The sequence below is a fragment of the Lampetra fluviatilis genome, chromosome 1, assembly GCF_964198595.1.
Source record: "Lampetra fluviatilis chromosome 1, kcLamFluv1.1, whole genome shotgun sequence".
Taxonomy (NCBI): Eukaryota; Metazoa; Chordata; class Hyperoartia; order Petromyzontiformes; family Petromyzontidae; genus Lampetra; species Lampetra fluviatilis.
The window spans coordinates 1,349,993-1,370,418 of NC_136275.1; the positions used below are offsets into that span (position 1 = coordinate 1,349,993).

Genomic DNA, 20,426 nt, shown 5'->3' on the forward strand with positions numbered 1-20,426 from the left:
ACTGCTTCTGCCCGCCTGAGGACGACCGCTTGTGTTGCGATCGAAACGTCGTGATTTATTTTATTTTAGACCTACGTGACTTTACCGAAAGAACGAAAGAGTACGTTGTCCTTTTTCGATTTAAAGCTTTCGTGACTGCAGGGATTCATCTTCTTGGTTCTTTCGGTAAAGTCACGTAGAAGGGAAGTAATAAAATGTTTTATTTTTATTATTTTATTACTTCCCTTCTACGTGACTTTACCGAAATAACCAAGAAGTACGTTGTCCATTTATTTTTCTCCACAAAAGGCCCCAGCGGTATTGACGAACGTGTTGATTTTTTTGTCGTGAAAAATAAGCACGATCACATCGCAAAGGGTGTCCTTGAATATGTCTCAATGCAATTTCTCGGCGAGGTGAACAACTAGTAACTGTCGTTACACGGCCAGTTGCTACCTTGTTGTGTTGTGCCCGAAGGTTGTCATCCACTAAACCATTAAGGATGCAGCACATTTGTTTCACTTGTGTGTGTGTGTGTTTTAGCAGGGAGTGGTAAGATTGGGGACAAGAGAATACACGGAACTCTGTAAAACTAGGAAAGTAATTAGAGAAACCTTTCAAAAGTAGCGATGAAGATGTCAGTAATGGGAGCAGGAAAACAGCACAGATGAGGTTGATTATTGGTAAATTGCAATTAGTAACTTCTAGGGAGAAATATAGAACCATAGTGCATGATAGAGACAATCCCAGCAGATATATGATATGCATAATCTTTAGATAAATGCACACACCTCAGGAATCAAATGATTTTCAGGCACACATGTAAACTTGAGAAATAATGCTGGCTGTGAAGGGACGGTCGCAGATGGATGAGACTGGCGATGGAATGGCAGCCAAAAGGGAGGACAACCGCCGAGTGATGAGGTCAGTGAGTCAGAGGTCGCAACCAGGTACCCGATACCCGTACCCTACCCGATACCCGGCTACCCGTATACGGGTACCCGTTTGCGACCCTGGTGCAGCCGGGTATGGGTACGGGTAGACCGTGAGTCACTGGTGAGTAACCGTTTGTCACTCATTTCCCAACGTCTTGTCTCTTCCATCTTAATTTTAGAAACTTTCGTGACTGCAGGAATTATTATTTGTTTCTTTCGGTTAAGTCACGTCTAAAGATAAAATAATAAATTAAATTAAATAATAGAATACGACGTTTCGATTGCAACACAAGCAATCATCATCAGGTATAATGAAATAGCGACATAAAATCTAACCAGAAAACTATAGACAGACATATTAGCAGACAGATATCACCAAGATACATAGCGAGAGCAACACAGGTAACAGAGAGGGGTGATCGTCTCTGTGTGGTGGCCTTAAATAGACAGAGGGGGGGGCGGAGGCAGAGAGAGGGAGGAGGGTTAGAGAAAAAATTAGCATATCAATGAGTGGTCAACAGACGTGGTGCTGCGAATGCGATGGCACGGCAAGCAAGCCTGAAAATCAGGAGAAGGACACACTAAAATTAAATAACCTAGTAAAATATCGAAATGTAATGTAATACAACACAGAGGGTCGGTCAACACACAATTAACGCATAGCCTGGTTGATTACGTATTTCAAAGATTGCTAAGTTAGAATTTAAGTGTGAACAATCTAAAGAGAGGACACAGGCAGAGAAAACAAGTCGCCAGAGAGAGAGAAAAAAGATAAGCTTAAAACTTCCCCGTAGAAGTGGTTCAATCTTAATTTTAGAATTTTTAATTTTAGAATTAAGATTGAACCACTTCTACGGGGAAGTTTTAAGCTTATCTTTTTTCTCTCTCTCTGGCGACTTGTTTTCTCTGCCTGTGTCCTCTCTTTAGATTGTTCACACTTAAATTCTAACTTAGCAATCTTTGAAATACGTAATCAACCAGGCTATGCGTTAATTGTGTGTTGACCGACCCTCTGTGTTGTATTACATTACATTTCGATATTTTACTAGGTTATTTAATTTTAGTGTGTCCTTCTCCTGATTTTCAGGCTTGCTTGCCGTGCCATCGCATTCGCAGCACCACGTCTGTTGACCACTCATTGAAATGCTAATTTTTTCTCTAACCCTCCTCCCTCTCTCTGCCTCCGCCCCCCCCTCTGTCTATTTAAGGCCACCACACAGAGACGATCACCCCTCTCTGTTACCTGTGTTGCTCTCGCTATGTATCTTGGTGATATCTGTCTGCTAATATGTCTGTCTATAGTTTTCTGGTTAGATTTTATGTCGCTATTTCATTATACCTGATGATGATTGCTTGTGTTGCAATCGAAACGTCGTATTCTATTATTTAATTTAATTTATTATTTTATCTTTAGACGTGACTTAACCGAAAGAAACAAATAATAAGTCTTGTCTCTTCTCACAATTCAAGTTCCTAGAATCAACCCACCTGCACCTGCAACATGGCTTCATCCCAGAGGTCGCAATCAGGTACCCGATACCCGTACCCTACCCGTACCCAGCCGGGTACGGGTAGGGTACGGGTACGGCCGGGTACGGGTACGGGTACCCGTTTGCGACCCTAGTGTGGCCGGGTACGGGTACGGGTAAGGAATCAAAACCCGTTTGCGACCTCTGCAGTGAGTCGGAGCGATATGGATCGTGATGGCGATGCAGGGCTGTGAGGGATGGCGACAACGCAGGGAGGCAGAGGGATCGTGGCAGATGATGATGGTGGTGGTTCGGCCTGGGCACTGCTCAGTAGGACGAATGCGTCTCAGATGAACAGCGCTGCCCTGGTGACTCACATTCTTCTCGAGCGTGTCCTTCTCCTGCTCCGACTTGGCCAGCTTGTACTTGTACTCGCTCAGATGCTTGTTCGTCTCACCTTGGGGGGAAAAGCAAATGGAATCACACCGCACTTACTGCACGATTGTTCAGCCATGAACTCTTATCACGCTACCAAACAGTCGCACGTGGCTCGACTGTCCCTTTTCCACTGCACAACCGAGCTGCTGTGCCAGAGCGGTGCCAGGTCCGCCTGGCAGTGTCGGATCAGCGAGGCGCCAGGTCAGATTTCCGCTGCGGGAGCCGAGCCGCGTGAGTCGAGGCTCATGGAGGTAACGGCGATGATGCCGTGTTTGTGTCGTGTCCTTGTGTCCGCTGCACGCAACGGACGCGTCCCTGGAACCTGTTTGACCCCCGAGCCAGATTCAGATGTCTCGCGAGGCCGGCGTAGCACGCTTTGGTTACCGGCTCGGCACGACAATTGGCCAGAAGGAAAACCACCCGCAGAACAGCGCGCTGGCTCGGCTCGGATGTGCTGGTGGGAAAGGAGCGAAGGTTGTCCCCAGGCCGCGGGGCCTTGGGTCCCGGCGACCCGGCTGAATACTCACGCTGGAAGTCGCGCAGGTAGAAGTCGTCCTCGAGCTCGGACGGTGACGGGCGAGCGAACGCGACCTCCACGCGCGCCCGGCACCGCCGCTCCTCTTCCAGCTGCTGGCTGGCGCGGCGCAGCTGAGTGGCCACGGGGCGGCAAAGGCGGAAGGGAGAGAGATGCCAACTTGTCACGAAGTTGGTGGAACGGCGGCGTCGCTTGCACGCACGTGCGAGTGCGGCTGCGTCGCACGCGACCGTGGCGTTTGATGGGCGCCGGTGGTCGTGGTGAAATATTAAAATGCAACGCGGGGTGCTGGACGTGCATCTCACCTCGTCCAGAAGGGCGTCGTTTTCCTCCGTCAGTCTCTTTAACCTGACATCTGCGCTCAGAAGAGAGAAGTGCGCAGCCAACATTACTCTCCACGACCCCTGGAGTTTGCTCTGGTTTCTAATTCGCTTTAATTCTAGATTTGAAGCTTTCGTGACTGCAATGATTCATACTCTTAGTTCTTTCGGTAAAGTCACGTACATAAAAAATGAAATTAAAATTAATAAAAAATAAAAAATAAAATAATAAAATAAAATAATAAAATCATAATTCGCTTTCTTGCTGTATCGGTACTTTTATTTGGTTTGCTTTTGTCGCTTTGGTGTGAATGAGACCCTCCTGGCCTCTTGAGTTCTCACCTTGTGAACTTTAACTCGAATATTACGTACTTAGATAATGAAACTAAACAGCACTTTTAAAATCAACTGCTGAATGAGAAGCTCCCTGAGCCGCGGTAGTCTTGTGGTAATGTGCCCAAACTTCACCGCACCGGCTCGTACTTCTTGGCGAAAAGAGCACCCCGGGACCGGCACAGACACAACTCGCCACCAACGTCAGCCCTGGCTGGGAATCGAACTCGGGTCCACCAGCTTCACAGTGCGGCGCACCAACCAAGGGTCTCTCGTTCACCGGAACGGCAGAGACGACGACTCACCGAGCACCGCGGCTTCTGCTGCCGTCGGGGCGACGTGGTCCAGCATTCCCGAGTCTCTCGCTGCGTCAAACTCGTCTCCATTCACGGCCACGCCGAGGGACAGCTTCTGGACAGCGCCCGCGGAGAAAGCGACATCGACAGGCGCTAGCAGTGGCGAGATGTTAACTACCTCACCTGGTGTACAAGAGGTCGTGGGCTCCATCCCGACCCTGACGCCTGCTGCTGTATATTTGGAGTTTGCGTGTCTCTCTCTCTCTCCCATCATCACGGTGGCTAGGAGATGTTAGCTACCTCGCCTGGTATGCAGGAGGTCGTGGGCTCCATCCCGGCCCTAACGCCTGCTGTATATTTGGAGTTTGCGTGTCTCTCTCTCTCCCATCATTACGGTGGCTAGGAGATGTTAGCTACCTCGCCTGGTATGCAGGAGGTCGTGGGCTACATCCCGACCCTGACGCCTGCTGTATATTTGGAGTTTGCGTGTCTCTCTCACCATGGATGTGTTTCCGTGTCCTCCGGTTTTTCCCTCCACATTTTGAATCAACATCCCTTTAGAGTATTCGGCTGCTATGCATTTCCACGTGAGCCACTTCGTTGAGTTATAATCTGTGATAGCCAGGTCGCTTCTGAAAAAGAGCTATGCAGCTGAGTTGACCTTACCTGTTAAAATAAAAAAATATGTAGAACTAATTTCGCATCGTATGTAGCCCACCGTACTCATCGGAGGCATATAGCGAGTTCCTCTTCAGTGCTCTTCTCATGTATTTTGGACACGCATGGTCAACTTCATGGTAGCCAGCCACCGCGGCATTCAACATGGACACAATTCCCCAGTGGCTGTGCCACTGTCTACATTTATACCGTGTGGTGCTCTATCATGTCGGCCAGGAAGAATGAGCAGAAATAGATGATGGAAGAGAACAACTTGGAGACAACGACGCGTCGAGCTAGTAATAGTTGGGACAGATGTTGCACCGCCGCTCTCAAAGACCGAGGAATTAAGAAGATCCCCATGTCCCACAATGCACCTTGGTCTTTTCACGGAGGAGCGCGACCTCTGCACGGAGCTCATCGCGCTCTGCCCTGATGCACTCGTAGTACTCCTTCTGTCGCTCCAGCGCCTGCAGCAGAGGACAAAGACAAAGACAAAGATCCCCCGTATAGCCTTAACAAACTGTAGGGGCAAGTGCTGTTAGCGAGCACCTATGAAGGCCGGAACGGTACACGAGGGGGTGGGTGGCCAGCACCACGCCCGACCGCCTTTGTCTCCCCAGTGGCGATGTTTACACACCGCACCAGGTACTCATTTAAGGCTGAGTCGACCTAGGGGAGGCCCAGGATCGGTTCAGATAATCGTCACTGGTGTTGGCCGTGAGCGTGAATCGAACCCGGGTCGCCAGGTTCATAGCGCAGCGCGCTAACCGCTACACTACCGCTCCCCACAGAGGACACAACCACACACACACACTGCATCAACAACAACCACACAGACACACACAGCATCACCACAACCACACACACAGCATCAACAACAACCACACACACACAGCATCACCACAACCACACACACAGCATCAACAACAACCGCCATTCGCCACTAAGTGGCGGTGACGTCACCACGACGCTTGTGCCAGGCCATGTGCACCTTGAGGCCACGTGAAGTGTCGAACGCCCGCTGGCAGGAGGTCACGGGGCAGACCCAGCAGGTGCCACTGGTCGACTGACTGAGATGACCGAGATGACTGGCTGATGCACCACCTGTGCCCCCTACTGTGCAATTTGCTGTATTTTAGACGACCGGCGCTCCACTCGTTGTTGTGAGCGTCGCTCCTCCGCCCTCCGTTGTTGTTGGAGGGCGACTGCCTCCAACTGCCCAGTAGCGTCCTTCACGAGCCTCCTCCACAGAGGCCGATCTTGACACCGCTGGTACCAGTCATTGGCAAGTCCACTCAGCTCCGCATCCTCCTGTACCACATCACTCCATCTCTTCTCTAGCCCGTGCCGCGCCCGTTTAGCCTCCTCTATCCGGCCAAACAAGAGATGTTTAGGCATGCAGTGGCTGGGCACGCGGGCTACATGACCCACCACCACACACAGCATCACCTCTCACCATCACCACACTACGGCACCACTATAACGAACGGGCAGCGGTAACCCTTACCGTGATTTTTTTTTCTTTCCAGTTCACGGTCTCTCGCAGGTCAAACACCTCCCTGGCGAGGGCGTCTTCCTTGCGTTGCAGGCTCGGGATTTCCTGCGAAGTGACGTTGGCGACAGTAAGAGGCGGCGAAGCGCAGAGGTGAATTTTACAACGAACTCGGAACCTGGAGGACAGCGATCCAGGCGCAGCCGGGGGAGGGGGGGCGTGTTGGTGGTGGTGTTGGTAGTGGTGTTGGTGGTGTTGGTGGTGGTGGTGTTGGTGTTGGTGGTGTTGGTGGAGTTGTTGGTGGTGTTGGTGTTGGTGGTGGTGTTGGTGGTGGTGTTGGTGGTGTTGGTGGTGGTGGTGTTGGTGTTGGTGGTGGTGTTGGTGGTGGTGTTGGTGGTGTTGGTGGTGGTGGTGTTGGTGGTGGTAGGGTTGGTGTTGGTGTTGGTGGTGGTGTTGGTGGTGGTGTTGGTGGTGATGTTGGTAGTGGTGTTGGTGGTGTTGGTGGTGTTGGTGGTGGTAGGGTTGGTGTTGGTGTTGGTGGTGGTGTTGGTGGTGGTGGTGTTGGTGTTGGTGGTGGTGTTGGTGGTGGTGTTGGTGGTGTTGGTGGTGGTGGTGTTGGTGGTGGTAGGGTTGGTGTTGGTGTTGGTGGTGGTGTTGGTGGTGGTGTTGGTGGTGATGTTGGTAGTGGTGTTGGTGGTGTTGGTGGTGTTGGTGGTGGTAGGGTTGGTGTTGGTGTTGGTGGTAGTGTTGGTAGTGGTGTTGGTGGTGTTGGTGGTAGTGTTGGTGTTGGTGGTGGTGTTGGTGGTGGTGTTGGTGGTGGTGGTGGTGTTGGTGGTGGCTGCCCGTCTCGCAGGAGCCCGAGGAGCGCCGTTCACCTGCACGTGCTCCTCCCGTTGGCGCAGCGCGTCCCTCGCCTCCTGCAGCTTGTGCTGCGCGCTGGCGCCCGCCTGCCGCTGCCTCTCCGCGTCCTAGCGGCAACCGAGGAGGCACAGCGCCACCGTTACATCGGGGAGTGAAATCAGTGGGCTGCTAACCGCACCCCCCCCCCCCCCCCCCGTATTTACAGAATTGCGTTTTTGTGTTTAGTTTGTCGTGAGCACACACCCCCCCCAGCGCCTCCGATTAGCACGGTTGGCTACGTACGGCGCGAAAGAAGTTCAACGTACAACATGCGTACAAAGATGGGCATTGCCCAAATGTTGCATGTGATGTAAACATATCATTGTTGTAATTACGTTCGTCATTGGTAATTGGTATCTAAGCGACACGCTTGAAAGCACTTGCTAATTTGTGCGTGAATGACACGAGGCGGAGTACATTGGTGAACTGCGTCCGCGTTACTCGACGCTCGTGATTTGCGATGAGGCTGAGTTGTGTCCAACTCCACCGGTGCCCGCCCCCCACGATCGTGGGGGGGGGGGGGCCCGGCCGTGCCGTGCGGCCGCTCACGCTGCGTGCGTCGCTCAGCTCCCTCCGCGCCTCCGCGCTCTGCTCCTCTGCATCCTCCAGCGCCTCCCGCAGGACCTCCACCTCGTGGCTGAGGGCCGCCTTCTCGTTGTCGAGCTGCGCGTTGGAGACCATCGCCTTCTTGTACTTCTCCTGGGCTCCGTCCGTCGCTTTCTGCCACGCGGACCGGCGAACGCCGCTAGCGAATCTCCCCTGGCTGGCGATGTGGGCGCGTTGGTGCGTGTTTTGTCCTAAGAGTGCTGTCGGGACAATATCTCTGACGAGCTCGCAGTATTGAATTATCATTATTTATTCGTACGACACTTTTACCCGTAAAAAGACTTGTTCACAAGGATCCTGCTAAGTTTTCTCAGGAGTGGGAGATGATTCCTGTTTCAAAATTAAATCATTTGTAGTGTAATTTAATGTTTTATACAATTTGACAAATATGGACCATGGTGCCAGCACGCTATGGCCTACTCTTCTTCGAATGATGGCACGTGGTCTTTAACATCCACTGTGAAGCAGACGGCAGAGCATGTCACGTTGAACACACCGCAGCATTAACCAGGTTGGCCTGCGAGAGTCGAACCGCGAAGTTCTGCAACAAGTGGCGAATGCGCTTCACCTGGGCCACGTCCCGGGCCGATGGGGGTAGTCAAAGCCTTCGTGTTAAACTGGGGGTAATATTGTTATCTGTAACAAGAATCATTTTACAACGATTTACCGCCCCTTTGTAAATCTTCTACTCGAGAAGGCCTTCTGCCACCCATGGTAGCTGCTGACCATACTTCACCACGCTGGTCAGTGCCGGTGGGTGGCTCAAAGCAAGCTGCATCCGCCGCTACAACACTGCTCCATCGCCGCTATTTACAAAATATATCCATTTACTATTGAGTCGATTTGAATGGCTTTTTGATACTTTACAGGCCCAACAGTATTATGTACATGAGTGGGCACGTAGTCCGTGAAATATGAGTGGACATGGTGCTGCGTATGGAGGAGTGTGTGTGATGAATCACCTTCAACTCCTTCAGTTTCTGCATGTACCTCTCTTCCACGCCGTGGAGTTCATCCTTCAGCTCGAAGATGTCCTGAGAAAATAAACGCGGGTGTCTGCGAACCCCGGCGAGCGCAATTTGCCCCCCCCCCCCCCGGGGGTTTCACCGTCAAAACAAAACCAAAATGTTTTTGTGGGCAACTGCAGAGGCACGTACTCGGAGCTCCTGTATGGAGGAGTCTGTGCCCACCGAGTAGGCGGTGTCTCCACTGCCGCGGCGAGACGACGCGGCGCTGCTGAGCGAGCCGTCCGACAGGAGGGCCTGTGGCACGTGCGGGCACGTGCGTACAACGCACACGGGGGCATGTACAAAGGGGCGCTTGGGACACGCGTGCACAGAACATGTGTGGGGCACACACCCACCCAGAGCACTCTCCCGGTCCTAGTACCTGCTGGGTTCAACTCTCCAGGTCCTAGGACCTGCTGGGATCTACAACCCCCACTGGGTCTGATCTCAGGGGTTCACTTTGGGCCACCTATGCATGCACGCTGAACCTCTTCGCACCGTACGAAGCCAACCGTGCTAATCGGAGTGTGCGGGGGGGAAGGACAGCAAACGGTGCCCGCGAAGGTGGCGGCGGTGCTCGCGAAGGCCGCCCTCGGAGGCCCCCCGCGCTCGTACCCGGCCGATGTCCCCGCCGAACACCGCGGCCCCGTTGATGTCAAAGTCGGAGACGGCGCTGGAGACGCTGCTCCTGCGCGACGCGCTCCCGAAGAAGTCGGCGACCGAGCGCCCGTCCGACGAGTCCTGCGAGCCCTGTGCGCGGGGGGGGCAGTTTAACGTCCGCGACGTTCACGAAGAAGTCAGCGCTGACCCCCAAAGCACCGAGCACCAACTGAGCCTTCGCGTCTCTCGCCGGCCAATGCCACCGAGGCACGGCGACTCCCACCGCTGGCTCCAAGCGTGGTCTTCTGGGCCAGGCCACGTGTTGAGCTCTTCTTCTTTTCAAGCTTTCAGCAGGGCACTACTGCTGGCATCCTCGCGCCTAGCCGACAAGGCCACGCTTGGGATTACGAGTGGCTGCGAAAAAAACCCGCGTGCCACTAAATGTACTCGTGGTTTAAAACTTGCGGAGATATCCCTCGTGACTCAATGTCACACACAACACGCGTTTCGTCAATTGCCATTGAGCAGGATTGGGAATCGGCTCCAATCTCTGAGAGGGTCCTCCTCAGCCACAGGAGTGGTGGTGCGGAGCGAGCGGTTCACGCCCGCCCCACAGTCAGAGTCCTCACACGGCCCCTGGGTTACGCAGCCCCGCGCCTGACGTGCAGACATCCGCCAGCACCACTCCAGCCACGTGCTACTGCCACACGCCGAGCACATGGCCCATCAGTAACCGCCGCATGCAAGGACATCACCGACCACCGAGGGACTCCCTCATGACGGTGAATTTGAGCTCGGGATCTCCGAGAAATGACAGGCAGCAGCTGGCATTGCTCTTCAGAAAAAAGGGCACTCGTACGCCGATGATGATTTGAGTTTTGTACAGCAATCGTCGTTGGTGCAAATCTCAAAACGCTGCGCAAAATGATAACCCGCACAGATTTTAGCATCGAAGCGCCGGGAACCACAGGCAGTGGAAAGAATTCCCCAAGCTCTGTGATCCTATATATCTACTCAACACCATCGTCTATTTTATTTTATATTTCATGCTAAGGCATTGTTGTTAGTAATTGGTGCTTGTCCTATTTTGATATATTTTCCAATTCCATACACGAGCGAAATTGTGTCAGCACAAGCATAGCTAAAGGAGCATGCAAAGAAAAAGATCCCCCGTATAGTCCTAACAGACTGTTGGGGCAAGTGCTGTTAGCGAGCACCGAATGAAGGCCGGCTTGGTACACGAGGGGGTGGGTAAAGGCACCACGCTCGACCGCCTTTGTCTCCCCAGTGCCAATTTTTACACACCGTACCAGGTACTCATTTGATGATGAGTCGATCTAGGGGAGGCCCAGGACCGCTTCAAATAATCGTCACTGGCGTTGGCCGTGAGTGGGAATCGAACTTCGGCCGCCAGGTTCAGTAGCGCAGCGCGCTAACCACTACACTTACTGCTCCCCGTAAAAGGAAGATCCACGCGCGCACACAACGGCATCCGGCACCACACATGCAAACAACGGGTTCGGGCATTCTCGGATGAGGCTCGTCACGGCCACGCGGCAGGGGAGGAAATGCTCTGCTCAGGGTGCAAACACTGGTGGGGGGGGGGGGTGGGGGGGGCCCGTGGGTGGGGGGGGGGCGTGGGTGGGGGGGGGTAGGGGGGTGGCCACTGCCGGTGGCATGGAGAGGCCCACTGCGCTGTCACTCCGCTGCCGGGACAAGGCGCTCGCAACGCGGCCACCGCCCCACGCCAGCCGCCTGCCTTCGGTGTGCACATTGTGTACGAGCGAAGGGGTCGCGTGCGCGGTCATGAATGTACAGCCCCCCCCCCGGCCCCTCCATGTCGTATCAGTCGTGGGGGGTTGTTTCTTGAGCACGTGTCGCCACAAAGCCGAATTTGACGGTCGGTACTAAGCCATCTAATCTGGCCGTTGTGAAATCTCACACATGGGCAGTAACGCGATGAACGTGGTGGCACGAGCTGTGTATCCACATTTGCAACTCGCGTTGTAGCCAGCATCCTGAAACGCTTTCCTGCTCATACACTTGAACACATGCCCCCCCCCCCCCCCGGAGCCCTGAGTTCGGAGTTAAAACTTCCTTGAAATAGGCCCTGCTGAACCAGGGTGGGTGGGTGGGCAAAGATGTGGTTCATGTATCGCTCGCCACCGATGTACTTTTACTACGTCCACGTTGTCTGCAGAGCGTCTTGAGATGCGGCCGCACCGAGACGCGAAACCAATCCGGGCAAACATTGTGATGCGTGTGATGCACGTTGGACTTCTTCCGCACCGTACGCAAGCCAAGCGTGCTAATGTGTGGTGTTGAATGACAACAAGCAATTTCGATATATCATCGAACACGTCCATGTTTGTACGATGTGAGGATGTGATATTTTATATGTATGTTGTTGATGCAAGGACATCAACGTTTCTTTGGAAAGTCTGAATCGCCCGCAACCCTGTGTTCATATCAAGAACGGGATTTCTGCCAAGTTTAACATGGCTCTTTTTACAGCGGGTACTGGCGAGTTTTTTTTCAGTAAGAAACGACGATGACTTAAATGTATATTCTAAGTGAGTGGTTTCCAGAAAGTTTTAAAAGTTACAAATGTGGACAATGACACCGGCACGCAATGGCCTACTCTTCCGGATGACATCACTGGATCTTCAACGTCCAGTGTGAAGCGCCCGCCGCGTAATTTTTTTTTACGTTTCGCACACCTGCAGTATTCATCAGGGCGGCCGCTGGGTTCGAGCCGTGAACGGGCGAGCGCTCTACCGACAGGCCGCGTTGCCTGCTCCCGTGAAGGCGTTGAGAGGCTTGCGGAGAGCGGCAGGGCCAACTCACCGTGGGGCTTTGGCGAGCAGAGCTGCATCGCGACGTGGATCGTGAGGTGGCTCGCGAGGAGGAGCGAGAGGACGATGGGAGGCAGTACTCCCAGGGCTTTGTTCACGCACACGAATACAACAACAACAACAGCAACAACAACCGTCACCACGGCGCTTGTGCCAGGCTACGTGCACGTTGAGGCCACGCCCGCTGGCAAGGAGGTCACGGGCAGACCTCGGTGCCACGGGTCGACTGACTGACATAACTGGCCGATGTGCCACCTGTGCCCCCTACTGTGCCAACACGAACACATGGGCCCACACACACACACCTCAACCATCATATATAAGCCATACAGCGTACACATGTGCATCTCCGATTAGCACGGGTTAGCTACGTACGGTGCGAAAGAAGTCCAACATACATACAATCGGAAAATCGGGCCATCAGATGACGTCACCGTTGTTAGCACGACGACACATTGAACTATTACGCAATGTAAATGATGCAAGAATTACAAAACATGATGAGAACCGTCTTTAACATTTCAAAAAAAATCTAAATGTTTTAAGCGACACAATTGAGCTCCGATTCCTTGTGTAGGGGCACGCTTAGTTGTGTTGTCAGTAGCACACGTGATATTTACGAACCACCCCGTGTGCTCGTTTAAGGCTGAGTCAACATAGGGGAGGGCTCAGGCTAGGTTGAGACACCACTTGCTACTCATCATGGCTACGGATGTGAGTCAAACTCAGGTCGTCGAGTTTGTGGTTCAGTGTGAAAACTTCTCCTCCTAACCCAAAGATCTTCCGTATGGCCTAAAACAGACTGTTGGGGCAAGTGCTGTTAGCGAGCACATACGAAGGCCCGCATGGCACACGAGGGGGTGGGTGGACAGCACCACGCCCGGTCGCTTTTGACCTCCCTAGTAGCGATGTTCACACATTGCACCAGGTACTTATTCGAGACTGAGTCGGCCTCGGGGGAGGCCAAGAACTGGTTCCGATTTTTGTCATCAAGTACTCCCATCCTTCTCATCAACTCATCCCATTGACACTATTCTGCTCTACAAACAGTGAATTATTTACACTATGAGACCTCCTTTACCAGTGGCAAAATATAGTAATAGGTTTTTACCCTTGCAACTGGTACAAAAACTGACACCTCTATACAAGGCATCATGTTTGACCTCCCTAGTAGCGATGTTCATACGCCTTTTGGCGTCATCTGGTCCAACACCAATGGAGACTAGGCTCTAAGAAAAGCTGTCTCGGGTGTGGACCAATCAACTTCAAGGACAGTGCATATCATTATCATCATCAGAGTTGTTTCTTTTTGTTTGCATTTTGACTGCTTGTGTTGTGGTTATTGCAAACATGATGCCTTGTATAAAGGTGTCAGTTTTTGTACCAGTTGAAAGGTTAAAACCTATTACTAGTGAATTATTTATCCATTGCCTTGAATTAATTAAAACAACATTAACGACTCAAATATCCCACACATGACTGCGACGCAAGTCAACGGGCAGTGGACAAGCCACCAGGCGCGTTGGGGGTTAGGCGAGCTAACAAATCAAAGTGCACAAGCCAAGCGCTGGAACGGAAATAAAACGCCAGCCGCGACTGTTGCCCGCCGGCTAAGTGGCCCTGTGCGCGTATCGGTGCCTCTAAATAGCACGCGCGTCAACACAGCAACGGGAATCGGCCGTCTGGCATTTGTTGAACGTGGAATGTTTGCGAGGCTTCGCTTAGACGCAGGGGTGGGGAACGTCCGGCCCGCGGGCAGTATAAGGCCCCGCGAAATCATTTGGTGTGGCCCTGCCAAGGCAACCGCAGGCGGGACTCGAAATTCAATAAATCTCTAGGAGCAAACTTGGAAAAGCAGTTGCGAGTAGCAGCAACATCGTCGATAGCAGCTAACATCACACGCCTCACCAAAGAGAAGCAGTTCCAGCCATCGCATTAGGGGTGCGTTAATTAAATGTTTGACCAAATATAACGGGCTAATTTCTAAGTTGATAATTTTGTATGGCCCGCGAATGACGTTATAAATATCCAAATGGCCCTTGGCAGAACAAAGGTTCCCCACCCCCTGGCTGAGAGAGGAATGACGGTCAGCTCCACGAGCCCCACGCGTTCCTTGGCTCACCGCCTCTGCACGCTTCGCTCCACTCCACGTGTGTGTGTGCACGTTGAACTTCTATCACACCGTAACTTAGCCAACCGTGCCAATCGGAGGTGCGGGGGGGGCGGGACAACAAACTGAACACTGCCAGACAACGGGGCGCTGCACAAAGGAGAGAGGCAGCGGCTGTTTCCAACTCAAAGATAATCGCGGTCGCTGAGCAACAGGCCGGTAACATTCCCAAAATGCCAAGTGGCCAACTACGAACAGCACGATTGAATGTACACGAGGTAATATAAATGTTTAACACGTAGGCTTTCGTGACCAATATTATCCATAATATAGGGTTTTTGGGGGGGGATTAGATATCGTAAATATAGAAATGTGTCGTTAAACCCGCCACCATCCGACACAGCCAATTAGTAAGGTTTGTCACGTGAACTAAACGCGCCAATTAGTTACCATTTCAGCACACGGTCGTGTGTTGGAGAGTAAACCCACAACATTTACAATTTGAGTACACATTTGTTCTTACGTCATCTAACTCTCACTGCCCCAACAAACCAAAAAAACCCCTTTATTATGAATAATATTGGTCGTGAAAGCCGACGCGTTAAGCAGTAGGTCACAAAAAGTTCACGCGTTTCTTGAATGGAGCTGACGCCGGTTCCGTGGCGTCATTGGGCCAAAAGTAGCGACACTGGCGCAGTGAGAGATTGCCGCAGCCGCAACGTCAAGCCTCAGTAGGCCACCAAATTCAATCTGCCCGGGTGCCTCCAGCCGTCGTGGATACGGCTGCTATGCAGCAGGGAGTGTTGCAACGGTTTAGTGGCAAGCACAGACTGGTTAGTGTCAAGCAGACTCTTTAGTCGGTGTCAAATCCACAAAATTGAGTTGGTAACTATTGCTCTGTGTACACACGCACACACGCTCACGCGTGTGACTGTTGCTCTCTATCCTGTAACACTACACTGACGGATAGCTACACGAATACACGACAGGGCCCTGAAACCGTGCCCAGCTGTCTCAGCGTGTGAGCGTCACTCGCAATCGGAAGGCTGAGAGTCCAAATCCATTTTGGGGGTTGACTCATCCCTCCCGTGTCGATAAAATTGAGAACCACCGTGTGGGAATGCAACAGTGTTTGCCCGATGGAGAGATTAGTCCCCGGCATAGGAATGTGGAATTTCCACCACTGGCTCAGGGCTGCGAACAGGTGATGAGCACCTCTCTCATGCTCATTTAGAGCATGACGTCACTGTGCCGTGGCCCATGTTAATATTTACATAAAATAGTCCTTTAATTACACTTCATTAAGCCTCCATCCGACACACAAAGTGACAATCCACGCACGGAAAGCAACGAAGTTCAATGAGGAACCGATGTACAATGGAGGGTGTGGGCCGAGGTGGCTGCGTCAGGGTGAATGGACATGGGAGAGGTTGAATGGAGGTTGAGTGGGTGAGAGTAAGCGCAGGTTAGGGCAGCTCGCTGTGCGCGGGAGCTGTGCGCAGCATCCTGCAGTGGCTTCGTGCTGCCCGCGTCGGCCTTGGCCAGGTGGACGGTGTCTCAGGTGCGCCACGGAAGCGTTTAGTGACCGAGGAAAGCGGAGCGCGCCCGCGGTGACTTTGCCGACGTCAAGCGCGAAGCGGTGGCGCGTCTGAGAGAGTCGCGTGCGACTGACCTTGTAGTCGCTGGCTGTGGTCACCGCGTCGCTAGAGAGATAGGACGGCTGCAGACAGAGCGAGGCAACTCATTCACACTACGGCAGGCAAGTTGGGATCGAGTGGCAAACGTGAATCGTTGATAAAAAAAAAAATAATCACAAAATGTGTACGCATGCTCGTCGACTTGCACGCATGTTTGTCACGAAGGCCTTACACGTCATGATAATAATAATTTGTATTTTTACTCGATTGGTAATAATCATGTAAACGTTGAGACTTTCACAAACACCGTCGGGTGCGCGTGCCAAAGCAACCTGCGGTGCGAGTTCGAAAAGACGCCGGGGGATTTCGCCGCGTCGCGTCAACAACAGAGAAGGGAACGGAAGCGCGAGGAGACACGGACCCGATGGAGCGAGTAGGTGGACGAGGAGAGGTACCTGGAGCCCAGGCCACCCAGGGATAGCCCAGCAGCAGAGGAGGACACACCCTGGGACACACACGCACGCGCACAAGACGAAGGCACGTGTGCACAGGGGCATTGCGGCGTAGCAATAGGGGGGGGGGGGGGGGTGGTCAGCAAGGTAGACACAAGCGTGGTGAGTGTCTCCGGCCGGTACGTACGCTCCGAGAGCTCCTCTTCTGACCCGGGTCCCCTTTGCTGTAATCTCTGCCCAGGGCTGGCACCGGCTGTGGGAGGCAGACAGCGCAACGCGCAAGCGACCCTTGCTACCCAGCTCGTCTCGCGTTGCCGCGTGGCGCTTTGGTTTGGTGCAGCACGCTTGGCTACGTAGGGTGCGAAAGAAGTTCAACAAACATGCAAAAACAGACACACTGGGAAGCTATGAATTCACCGGACTGTATTTGCGCGTTTTAAAATACCGTGTTTAGTGCTTATTAAGATAGGTCAAAGTGATTCGTTTTCCGAATGAGCATTGAGGCATCGTTGCTGGGTTCTACTTCACAGCTCTGCAAAGAGAGCGATGGAAATTCCACGTTCCTATGGTGGGGATGGGTTTATCCTAAGGATCACCACTGTTGACTTCCCCTATAAAGTGGTACAGGTCCCGTTCTGTTCATAAACAGCAGTGGACGCAAGTAAAAACACAGTCTGTTCATGGACGCAGCCGCACCATTGGTGTACAACAGCTGGCCAATGTTGGCTATTCACGTGGCCTGCAATCCAGCACTGTGGAGGCAGTTATGGTTGGTGGATCACTCCAACATTGGGAAACTCCCTTCCTGTGAGCATCGAGGTCCGATATCCTGGCTTGCCAGGAGAAGGTGGGATATAGCGTTGCCTCCTCGCATGCGTGAGTTTTTTTTTTCTTCCGGGTGCTCCGGTTTTTATCCAACACGTGTAATACTAATTCATTGGCCGATAACACTTTAATATATGTCGAGGGCCGCAGAGCTTGGGCAGCTGTTGCCGCAGGCTTATTGGCTGGCTGCTGCCATCAAGCTCGTCTGTGATTCCTCGAGATTCTGAGTCGTTCTCTCTCTCTCTCTCTAGCTACGAGGGTGAATGCATACTGTGCGGCTACGTTGCAGGTTGACATTATTAATACGAATCAGAAAATCCAGGATGGTGCACAGCTGCAGGTAACGGTCGTGGATCTCCGCGCCAGATCTGTGAAACTGTCAAACTATCCGAGTTGTAGATGCGACCAGGAGATGTCAGCATGGATAATGTCTTCTTGAATCACCGTGTGTGAAGTTTTTGCTGTCTTTATGCTTTTCACGCGTGAGTATTCTCTAGGCACCCAGGCTTCCTCTCACAAGCCAGGCACAAGCATCCCAATGGCATAACCTCCAAAGGACGGCGTGGTCCAGATGTCTTGTGACCGAATTAATTGACCCCTTACAGGATGTGGTCTTGCATATTGAATTTTGTTTTAAATGAACCTCACTTTACATATATATACACTTTTTAGAGAATTAAATGTGAGTCACGAGACATCTGGACCACCCTGCAGTTCCCTCCTAAAAATAATCTTGAGAGGGCTTGAGACCCTTTGGTGAATGACGGGCTTTATTATTATTATCATCACTATTAATGTATCAACATAGACGACTAAAGAATACCACCGGCCCACGTGTAACACAGACTACCAACGGCAGACTGAGCTGTGTTGCGTGCAGTACAGCGGGGACGAGATGGCTTATTCAACTCACGAGTCAAATCACGTCCCGAATTCACACGCTCGATTTCAGGCCGCCCGGTAACCCAAGTGGAAGAGAACTTCCTTCGATCACAGCGCTCCATCACGCGACTCACCAGGAGGTCTCTCTTGTGTGAGATGCTCTTTCCTCCTCCTCCTCCTCCAGTGTAGAGACTCCTGCCCTCATGGTTGTGTGACTGTCACGGACAACACAAAGGGAACACAAAGCAATACACCACCACGCGGACAAACGTCACTCCCTGCTGTAGGGAATCATCGGTGATAAGTTGAATTAAGTAAACATACCGTTCGGTTAGGTCGCGTAAATATAAATGTGTCGTTAAACCCGCCACCACCCGACACAGCCAATTAGTGAGGGTTGTCACGTAAACAGAACGTGGCCAATTCGTTACTAGTACAGCACCACCGGTGTGTGTCCAGAACATTTACAATCTGAGTTTGAAGTTTCACCAGTAATAACAACCAGCTTCATCAGGCGACAGACAGATCAGGAGGATTTCTCCACCAATCATGTTCTGTTTACGTGACAAACCTTACTAATCGGCTGTGTCGGGTGGTGGCGGGTTTAACGACACATTAATACTTACGCGATCTAACCCAAAAAAACTTAGGAAAAAACATACCATGAGTCTTTTGGCCTCCTAGGCTGATGTTAACCAACAGCTTTTGTTTAAACAAGTGGCAATTCTGGGCCTCATCACGACTCATCCTTGTTCAACAAATGCTGCTGGGTTATCAGTTGTTATTGGCAGGGTCACCCACCCACTCCTCACGGTCGGGGCCCTGCCAGCTGCAAGCATGTTGTGATAAACTGGCGATGTCCCTGTGACTCTCTGTTGATGCTCGGGGTTTTGACGGTCGTCATTCACGGCGCCTGTGATTTTCCCTTCTGTCTTTGGCGTTTCCCCCCCCCACAGTGATTTTGTTCAATCTTCGTGGTTTTGTATCTCGATGCTTTGAGACGCCATGGCATTTATAAGCGCCTTGCCCTTACCCTGTATCATTCCGGGCTTTTGTGTGAAATAATTACCAAGAACATTTAGACGAGTAAAATATGTAAGGTTGTGATGGTGACGCTATACACGTAGGCCTTCACAGAAGAACCGATGCCTGCCACGCGGATCTGTACGCCTGAGTGAGACAGAGCGATACGCTCGAGATCGCGGTCCGCGTGTCCCCGCCACGTGCCTGTCTGCTGCCGCTGCCGGAGGTCGAAACTCGAACGTCGGGCTCCAACTCCACGGATGGGGAGGGGTGGGAGATGGAGAGGGGGGGGGGAGTGAACGACTTAACAAAGACAAAGATCCCCTGTGTAGCCTGACCAGACTGTTGGGGGCAAGTTCTGTTAGCGAGCACGTATATAGGCCGGTACGGCACACGAGGGGGTGGTTAGCAACACTGCGCCCGGCCACCTTTGTCTCCCCAAGTGGTGATGTTTACACACCGCACAGGATACTAATTTCAGGCTGAGTCGACCTAGGGGAGGCCCATGACCGGTTAAGATAATCGTCACTGAGCGGGAATCGAACTCGGGTCGCCGGGTAGCGCGCTAACCGCCCCACCACCGCTCCTCGTAAGAGGGAACTGCACTCACACACCCACACACACTCACAAACACTCTCACACACTCACAACCACTCACACACACAATCACTCACTCACTCACACACACTCACTCACACACACAGACACACACTCTCATACACTCTCACACAGACTCACACCCACTCACACAGACACACACAATAACACGCACACACACACACAATCACACACACACTCACAAACACTCTCACACACCCACACACACTCACACACCCACACACACTCACAAACACTCTCACACACTCACAACCACTCACACACACAATCACTCACTCACATACACTCACTCACACAGACACACACTCTCATCCACTCTCACACACACTCACACCCACTCACACAGACTCTCACACACACTCACACCCACTCACACAGACACACACAATAACACACACACTCACACACAATCACACACGCACACAGACTCTCACACACCCACACTCACTCACAC

The 20,426-nt window shown here is 52.2% G+C and overlaps 1 protein-coding gene across 1 annotated transcript in view; it reads right to left on the reverse strand.

Annotated features, from left to right (window-relative positions):
* LOC144931542 (leucine-rich repeat flightless-interacting protein 2-like) overlaps positions 1 to 20,426 on the reverse strand; it is a 31,807-nt gene that overhangs the window by 2,458 nt on the left and 8,923 nt on the right. The window contains exons 4-20 of the mRNA XM_078855541.1: positions 19,559 to 19,606; positions 18,466 to 18,546; positions 16,812 to 16,877; positions 16,594 to 16,677; positions 16,208 to 16,255; positions 12,334 to 12,513; positions 9,586 to 9,720; positions 9,121 to 9,225; positions 8,926 to 8,997; positions 7,907 to 8,077; positions 7,333 to 7,425; positions 6,473 to 6,565; positions 5,340 to 5,432; positions 4,315 to 4,420; positions 3,662 to 3,711; positions 3,349 to 3,469; positions 2,761 to 2,840 (exon numbers count right to left, since the gene is read on the reverse strand). Of these exons, the coding sequence (XP_078711667.1) occupies positions 2,761 to 2,840; positions 3,349 to 3,469; positions 3,662 to 3,711; positions 4,315 to 4,420; positions 5,340 to 5,432; positions 6,473 to 6,565; positions 7,333 to 7,425; positions 7,907 to 8,077; positions 8,926 to 8,997; positions 9,121 to 9,225; positions 9,586 to 9,720; positions 12,334 to 12,513; positions 16,208 to 16,255; positions 16,594 to 16,677; positions 16,812 to 16,877; positions 18,466 to 18,546; positions 19,559 to 19,606 (1,626 nt within the window). The remainder of the gene's footprint in view (positions 1 to 2,760; positions 2,841 to 3,348; positions 3,470 to 3,661; positions 3,712 to 4,314; positions 4,421 to 5,339; positions 5,433 to 6,472; positions 6,566 to 7,332; positions 7,426 to 7,906; positions 8,078 to 8,925; positions 8,998 to 9,120; positions 9,226 to 9,585; positions 9,721 to 12,333; positions 12,514 to 16,207; positions 16,256 to 16,593; positions 16,678 to 16,811; positions 16,878 to 18,465; positions 18,547 to 19,558; positions 19,607 to 20,426) is intronic.